This window comes from Pristis pectinata, chromosome 22, assembly GCF_009764475.1.
Source record: "Pristis pectinata isolate sPriPec2 chromosome 22, sPriPec2.1.pri, whole genome shotgun sequence".
Lineage (NCBI taxonomy): Eukaryota > Metazoa > Chordata > Chondrichthyes > Rhinopristiformes > Pristidae > Pristis > Pristis pectinata.
The window spans coordinates 24,574,617-24,583,768 of record NC_067426.1 but is presented as its reverse complement, the minus strand read 5'-3'; the positions used below and the strand labels follow the sequence as shown (position 1 = coordinate 24,583,768).

The 9,152-nt window shown below is 37.5% G+C and overlaps 1 protein-coding gene across 1 annotated transcript; it reads left to right on the top strand.

The window, feature by feature from the left end:
• The first annotated feature begins 809 nt into the window (after positions 1 to 809).
• LOC127581765 (gap junction alpha-4 protein-like) lies at positions 810 to 8,907 on the top strand. The gene is made up of 2 exons (XM_052036455.1): positions 810 to 895; positions 5,419 to 8,907. The coding sequence occupies exon 2, from the start codon at positions 5,436 to 5,438 to the stop codon at positions 6,489 to 6,491; it is 1,056 nt and encodes a 351-aa protein (XP_051892415.1). The 5' UTR covers positions 810 to 895; positions 5,419 to 5,435; the 3' UTR covers positions 6,492 to 8,907.
• The last annotated feature ends 245 nt before the right edge of the window (positions 8,908 to 9,152 follow it).

The following is a 9,152-nucleotide window of genomic DNA, read 5'->3' as shown; positions in this document are numbered from 1 at the left end:
ATTTGACACATACTCCAGAGCTCCAAAATGTGAACCTTTTCTTACCAAGGCATCTACTGCAGAAACCATATCTCCTACTCAAATGAAATTTCTCTGGTGCACCTGGTAAACGTACCTTTTTTTCCAGCTCTTCAGTCTCAGAAACAAATCCTCCAGGTTTCTTTCATTGTTACAGATTAAACTGAGAATTCAGAAAATTGCTCTGTGAATGGAATGGCCTTCCCCTTCCCAGCACCTCCACCAGCATCATCCCTAAGGTAAGGTCAATACTCAGCTGAGAAAGAAATCCTTCACTGACAAAGAATGCTGGTTTTGAGACTGAAGGATTATAAGGTCCACGATAATCAAAAAACTGCAGATGCTGGAAAACTGAAATAAGAACAAAATGCTGAGAAGACTCAGCAGATCAGGCTGATCTGTGGAATGAGAAACAGAGTTAACATTTCACATTAAAGACCATTCTGATGAAGGGATTTTGACCTGAAGTGTTAACTCTTTTTCTTTTTCCACAGATGCTGCCTGATCTGTTGATTATGAGACTCATACCAGCAGGTTCTTTTTTTGCTGTTGTGTCATATAACTGGAAGGCTGGAACAGCCATCCTGAGAAAAATAGACAGCAATGTTGTTAATAGTGGTCATTTCCTTCCTGTCGATGGGAGCAGTCAGCTTTGCCAGACCTTACGTCCTTACTGAACTGCATCTCCCTCTTAAAACAATATTACTTTTGATCCAGCAGTACACATCAGCAATGACGCTGAGGAGGTTTTCCCTTTAAATACTTCAACTCTGAGGAACTTTGTTAGTGGAACGTTGCATCTCTGAAGGACGAGTGTCAGGTTACGGAGTTCCGTCTCTCTCTCTCTCTCTCTCTCTCTCTCACAAATTTACTGTTGGTAAGTCATTGAATTCCCCTCCCTGGTAAATTAGTGAAAGGGAGATGGCACGTTCAACAAAAGAGAATGCTTATAGTTCAATCTGGAGGAGATTCCTCAAGAATAGAAAGATGAGATAGTATATCTTCACAGAGTTTAACTTTCAATTACTTTCTTACTTTCAAAAGCTGGTTTTCCATTGTACAGCAGATATTTAACGGTGAATACCATGACTGTTATTTATATCTAAATGACAGGAAGAGATAAAGTAGAAACTCCAAAGCTGTATTTTTTCAATTGTTTTGCATGCTGAGGTGTTTTACAGATTGTTTTAGGAATATTTGTTGCCATTGTGGATGACTGAAATTGGATTTTCTTTTCTTTTAATTTTTGTGACTGAATATAAGAAACACATGCATTTAGATTTTCAGACCTTCAGACCAGTGTGAGACTCTCAGAGTGTGTCTCTGTTGTATTCCTACTTGCATGCTGTTAGAAGTTAACACTGATTTTCTGTTGGTGTACTTTAGCTTAACGAAAATGTCTGTGCTGTAACCAGAGAGCAGCAGATACTTGTTAATCATTTCGAGCATAAGTTCTAAGGAGGATATCAGCACTTGCTGGAGTTTCCTAGAAATGGGTTCTAGGGGGAGATGGGATTCCCTGGGAGATGATGTTGCTGTCAGAAAGAGCTCCTTTCTCAGCAAAGAGCAACCCAGATATTGCCACTGTGTCTTGCAAAAAATACTAACAGGAACAGATAGAGCAAAGAATAGATTGTAATTCACAGATATTACAACAGTCCTCAATTGCCAGATATGATCAGGCATTATCTTACTAACTGTTATAGCAAAGAAAATGTCATACATTTCATTCCTTTATTCATCCATATGTCATGCAGCAAAGATTTCCCTCTCCGCAAGTTGCAAAATTTAACAAATTACTGTTGTCATTTAAGTTTTCTTGCTGCAGGCAACTCCATATACAGAGATATATGAATTCATTAACCTTGCAGCTCTGGATTGGGGGTCGGTGGGGGAGCTTAAACAATATGTGTCCAGCACAGCGGAGCATGTACTGAGAGTCACTAATCAATCTTCAGCCATCCTGCAAAGTCAGCTCATTTATGTGGCAGTCCAACTATCAAATGTGATAGGAGACTATCTGAATCGTTGTGGTTGGGTTACTGGGAATCATCAATTATTAAAGAGCTGTTAGCATCTCATAGATCTGAGCACATCTCGTTAGAAAACAGCACAATTCCAAGATTAGATACTGGAATTAAATAGCAGGAGATCCGTCCTTTGGAGGATTTGCCCTGTTAGAAGAAAAACTCACTCAGGAGTAAATCTCCCAGCTTTAATGAGGTTTTTACAACTCTCATCGCCTGGAACACCATTCAAGCACATTCTTGGGTTAGAGTTATCCTCAAGTCTTCATGCCCCAACAACTCAGGGCTTTGTACCAAGTAAACTATATTGTTCCCACTACAGTGTTATTGCACCATGGGATACATCACATTGCCGCCTCTTAACATTATTTCATTATAAGGCTTGATGAACATTCCCTCAATAACCTTCTGAAAACAGCAAAGTATCTTACAGCAGTAGAAGATCAGATACAATAAAAGGTCAGATACAATAACTGTGGTTATCCTATCAGTTATGTGCTCTAGAAGATGCTCTCTAGTTCAGAATTATGTGGAGAAATTAGATGAGCTGTAGTTGTTCTCTTTAGATAAAAAGAAGAAGAAATTGGATAGAAGAGTTTGAAAAATTAAATTGCTTTGATGGAGTAAATAAGAAGCTATTGATGTCAGTGATGAAAGAAAGAGCAATCTCAGGTTTTACGTAAATATAAAAAGAACCAAAGGTAATATGAGAAAAATAAAAAAATCCTCCAAGTTGCTATGATCTGCAATGAACTTCCTGAAAGTGTGTGGAATAGAATTCAATAATATCCTTCTAATGAGAATTGTAAAGGTACTTGAGTTGGAAAGAATAGAGGGACTGTGTGGAAAGAGTAGGTATCGGGATTAATTGAACAGCTCTTTCCAAGAACTGACACAGGCAATATAAGCTCTCTGGCTTTCTTCTGCATGTCACGTTCTGTAATTTTACAATGACATCCTAATTCCATGGCAGGGCTGGCAAATCATCTGTTTATTAATCATAAACTTACACTATTTATATTCAAGAAGGTTTGAAACATCAGTGGTCTACCTCCTCCTCAGAAAAAATATAACTAATGCTTTGTAGATCTTCAGAAATAGCATCTAGTTGAGTGAAAAGGGCCCAAAGAAATGGAAATAGATTGGAGAAGGAGCGGGTCCATGGCGTAGAAATTTCACTACAGGGAACAATTGTGGGAAATATCACGCCACAGCAAGGAAAGGCAACAGAGACCAAAATTTGATTCAAGAGCAGATGCTCACCGCATTTTTCTCTGATTGTTGATCATATTCCGTTTTTTTAAGTTCCTGTTGTACCTGCTTAAGATAAATTCAAAGGTCGGTACCACACTGTTTGATTCAAATTTAATAGCACAACAGAGATGTTCAAATTTCATCAGCTAACATATTATTTTTCAGGAGACAGAAGAGCATTTTTTGATTCTCATACCAAGTGCTGCTCATCAGTTTTGGCTATCTTTCCATAAGAAAAGCTCCCAGTTGGTAAGGGTAGTCGTGGGAGTCACTGCCCAGAAGCCATTATGAAATGAGCCCTGCTTGATACTTTGACTGTGCCTGCTCTCTGAATGCATTCGATTTAAAGAACATAACTAAACATATAATTAGATCAGGACTACAACTAGTATATTTAATCCAGTAACTGCTATAATTTGATTTTCTCAATGGGGTGTTTTTTCTGTACAGTGTACCAGGGGTCCCATATGTAACACTTGACCTGTAGAATCCGGAGACTACATAATATCATATTTTTCTTTTTGATACAAAATTGAAGTAAAGATGTGAAGCATCAATGTTAAAAGTGACAAATAATCTGAATTCATACACAATAAAGCAGTTATTAACAGAGTAATTATCTTTCACATGAATGACCTGCAGAATGTAAAAGCTTCTGATGATTCATTAAACAAAGTCCTGATTTCTAGATAATAAATTTGGTAGAAGTCATAGTAAGTCATAGGGTCACGTAGCATGGAAAAAGATCCTTTGTCCAAACTGAGTCCATGGGAACCATCAGGCACCAATTTACATTTCATTTTATTCTTCCCATATTTCCCTCAGATTCTGCCACCCACCTACACACTAGGGGCAATTTACAGCGGCAAATTAACCTACCAACCCGCGCATCTTTACGAAATGGGAGGAAACCAGAACATCCAGAGGAAACCAATATAGTGACAGAGAGAACGTGCAAACTCCACAAACAGACAGCACCAGAAGTTAGGACTGAATCCAGGTCATTGGAGCTGAGAGGACCAGATTCAATCCTGACCTCCATCCTGTCTGTGTGGAATTTCTGATGCCAGAATATCATGTAGATCAATGATTTAATATTATATCTTGTGTGGAGTAAGAATTACACTCTCTTAGCTGACCACATAAAAGAATTGAAAAAGAATCTGTGAAATCTCCTCCTAAATCTTCTAAATTAGAAAATTTCTAATGAGCTAAATATTGTTATATTTAAAAATACATTGACAAGGAGCAGAATGAATTCATACTGTGTTGTATATATATCATATACTGTGTGTGGAAAGTTAATTCCACATCAATGTAGAGTCACCAAAGTTATAGAACTTAAATTGTTAAATTGGAAGAATGTGTTATATTATCCTGGTTTGAGTTCTTCCAGAATTGGCAGGTTAAGAGGTGACCCAGTCAAAATCAGAACTCAACCATTTTGAAGTGAAATCAGGAAGAGTAGTGGCAATCTAAAACTCTCTCCAGCAAATATTTTGGGATCTTGAATCAATTTAAATTTTTTGACCATTGTTTTTAGGGGAAGGGTAATAGAGTTATGAAATAAATGCAGATAAATGGGTACAGAGCTATCATTGATGAATTTACCACAGCTGAACTGCTCCAGTGTTCCTAATGAAATAATGTAATCTACTTTTGGATTCTAAATTTAGTAACCAAATCCCTTTATTATCTCATTGGAAAAATGGAACATTGAATGGAAAGCAGGTTGGGGGAGATATTAACTGAGCCAACAGGTCACTGTCATCCATTTACACTAAAACAACATCAAAATTACCCCTGAGAGAGTCATAGAGGCATAAAGCACAGAAACAGGCCCTTCAGCCCACCATGTACATGCCAACCATGGGGTACCTATATATTCTAATCCATTTACCAGCATTTGGTCAGTAACCTTCAATGCATTGGCTTCTAGAATATAACAGGCTATTAACAATTAAAGATTGAATAATCTTGAACAATGTTCTGCTAATTAAAACTAATGTTAAAACATAACCAGTGACAAACAAAGAGTACTCAAAAACCAGCAAATTGCAGGTCTGGAAGTCTGAAATCTCTTTACACCAGCAAAGAATAACTGTCTTTTGATTGACAGGAAAGAGACCTGGGAAGATGGGAGACTGGAGTTTTCTGGAAAAACTCCTCGATGAAGTACAGGAACATTCAACTGTGATCGGCAAAATCTGGCTCACTGTTCTCTTCATATTTCGGATTCTGATTCTGGGCACGGCTGCAGAGTACGTCTGGGGTGATGAGCAGTCGGATTTTAACTGCAACACAGCACAGCCCGGTTGCGAGAATGTCTGCTATGACAAAGCTTTTCCAATCTCGCACGTCCGCTACTGGGTGCTGCAGATCCTCTTTGTGTCAACACCAACACTTATCTACTTGGGCCATGTGCTGCACATATCAAGGAAAGAAGAGAAACTTAAACAGAAAGAAGAGGCATTGAGGTCCCAGCCAAACAAGGACAGCCAAACTGATCTCATTGTCAAAGAGATTGAAAGGAAGAAACAAAAGTATGGCATTGACGAGACAGGAAAAATCAAAATTAAAGGAGCACTCATGTGCACCTACACACTAAGTATTATCTCCAAAATGATATTTGAACTAAGCTTTTCCATTGGGCAGTGGTACTTATATGGCTTCGTAATGCCTGCAATTTATGTTTGTGTGAGACCACCCTGCCCGCATAAAGTGGATTGTTTTATATCTCGTCCTACGGAAAAGTCCATTTTCATTTTATTTATGTTTGCGGTATCGCTGATGTCACTCTTGCTAAACTTCCTGGAAATATTCCAACTCATTGGCAAGTGTATTATCAGAAATGTTCAGACCAAATCCAATAAACAACTATATCTAAAACCTTCTGACTTTCCAGGGAGTGCCTATATGGAAAAAGAATCATTGCCAATGGATTACATGTACACAAATGTAGAAGGGACTCAAGGACATTACCAAAGTTGCAACAAGTCCTCTTCTGAGCAGAACTGGACAAACTACACCACAGAACAAAGACTGGCAGACCAAAAGTTCAGTCCCGTGCCATATAACCTCTTGAGGAAGGTCCCTGATAAAGCAGACCAAACCTCAATTCAACCACCAAGGCCTATTAGTCCAGCCAGCAGTCAAAGCAGTAGAAGACGGCAAGATGATGTTGAAATCTGATATGGGGTGAACGTTAATTTTTGAGTGATTGGTATTTAAGAATGGTTATGTTTTACAAGTCTTTTGGGGGCTTTTCAGTCATTATCTGGGGGCAAAAATGAGTAAGATAGTCTGCATCTAATGTGATCTAATATACGGAATCATTTAGATACAGTGCTATGATGAATGCCACTGTGCTAAATTGAAGACAAGCACATGCTTTTTATTAAATCTCTGAATGGAGTTATTATTACACTTGTAATTTATTTCCCACTTACTGTGCCTAGCAGAAGTTCTGGGGAGAAACTGTGTTCTTGGACTAAGTGCAGCAGCAATGAATCCAGCCCATCCTCTGGGTTTTATTTAATTATATGTCTAACCAATAAGCATTCCTCTACCATATGCCAGTAGTCCTAAAGAAATGTTTTGTCAAGGAATGTTGATGTCTTATTTATTTTTTTCTGATCTTCGACACCCATTTTCTCATCCTTCTGCTTGGGTACCTCTCTTGTGACATTTCCTAATTGAGAGGCTGGGGTGTGTGAGACAACTGGTAACAAGCCTTTGCCAATGCTGTTTTGAAACCAATTACAGGGAAGCATACAAGAATCCGTTCAGGTGAGTTACTGTTCAAGCTCAATTTGGTATCACTTTCCTCCTCACCTACCCTTGCCACTGCATTTTGACACTCTCAAAGGATCAACAACGAAGTGTATTTCAAGCAATTCAGGGAACAATTTAGCATTCAGCAAACAATAATCATGAATGAATAAACAACAGAACAAAGTTAATGACATAAATACATCAAGCTTGGTACGAATACAATTATTTATTAGTGCTGGTAAAATGAAAAATGTCCCGGTGTTAACAACAGTATTACAAGTGGTCTCACACACATTCTGTCAAGCCACAAGCAAGATTGCATCCATTAACAATGAGTGAGTGTATATTCTATCTGCTCACATTTCTAATTGAAAAATTCTGCAGTATGGCTAAAATCTGAAAGGAATCAGCAATAAATATTGCAGGTGTTGCTCTATAGTTTCAATTCATGCATGCACAAAACATTTTGAGGAATTGTGCCAGATTTTGGAATACATACTTATGTATCTTTAACATCATGCAACAAATGTATACAAGCTCTCGACAATCACACATTTTTTTTGGTGTTCATGGGAGATCCATGCCCCTTCAGGCTCCAACCTTGTGCATGCTTGTGAGAAGAATTGATGATTAAGGAGCCATTCTACTGAAAGCTTTTTGATTACTGAATGGATTCATTGTATAGTATAGTAATTGAATAATTTGTAGCAAGGAGATACATCTTAAAGTAATGTACATACAATTCATTTGCTATGATTTTTACACTGTCAACAAGTAATAAATGTGATGTTTTGAAGAAACAGAAGATAATGGCTCTTCATTTAAGAGAAAATGGGAATTTCATGGAAAAGAAATGGATTTTTGAGGTAATTCAAAATACAACAAAAAGCTGTCTCTTGCCTCAGATCTCCAAACCCTTTGCCTCAGTCTTATGTGTTATTTACTGATATATGAATATGATTATTGTTCAGAAACTCTCAACTCTTGTCCTTCCCTCAGTTCCAAATAAGTTCACTAACTCCTTTATTCATTGTGCCATTAAAATCAAGACTCCTCACTTTGTCTCCTACATTCTATCCTAATAAATCAAAACTTTAAACTTCTTACTTTCTTATGTCTTCACCTCACCCTGCGATTTGCGTTTTTTTTACCATAAGGTTAGGCCATCTATTACCAAGTCACTTCATCTTTTCTCAAAACAGTGTGTACTGTACTATTGGCCTTTCATGTGAGTTTCTGTATCTTTTTAAACTCTTACTAAATAGCTGCAGATTTTCCATTTCATATTATGAAAGCTATGATCCTGAATAACACGGAACAGAATTGAGAGAGATAAATGACAGCATTGCAGCATATTTTAAAAGAAAATTATAAATTTTTGTTTGTAGGTTCATTCATTGCCCAACTTGTATTAAGGCCTAAGATAGGGTCTACAGTTAAAATATATTATAAAACACAGAGGGATTGCCTGACAGCACATGTTTTCGGCAGATTTTTCTTCCTGTCAGCTAACAACATCATAATCAGCAAAAGAATGAAAGCAAAATTGACAGAGTTACAATGTATAAACTTAGGTGTGAAACCTGGTTAGGTGATGGTGCCTTGCACAGGTCACCTGGAAATTAAAATGGCAGTGGCTGTGATTTGACTTTCAGGACCTGAGTTGATGTCCCTCAGGTAAGTTTCTTACATCATGCTCTTGGCACAATTGCAGTCATTTCACTAAACTGTGGAAAGTGGAGTAATAATTTGATTAAATTTCACATTAGTTAAAATGTTTTGTATTATTTGACAATGTTTTAATTCTCGATGTCCTTTGAACTGCTGACCAAAATAAAACATAAGAAACAAGACCACTCATGTTATTTTGTGGAATTTATTTTGTTAATTTATGCAACCAATATTTTAAACACCTATTTTCCCAGCATTCTACCAGGGAGCAAAATAGCTGGTCTCCTGATTGCCAACCTGTTCCCTCAGAAGAGTGTTTGAGATTGTTGGTGTAATGTGATCTCGGAGGTATTCTGGGCTGTTAGTATATTAACCTTTCTGACACAGAAGCCTTCATTTAGCAGACCA

Bases quoted from the DNA above. Each gene is read 5' to 3' on its own strand.
- LOC127581765 (XM_052036455.1), top strand. From the start codon at position 5,436: ATGGGAGACTGGAGTTTTCTGGAAAAACTCCTCGATGAAGTACAGGAA.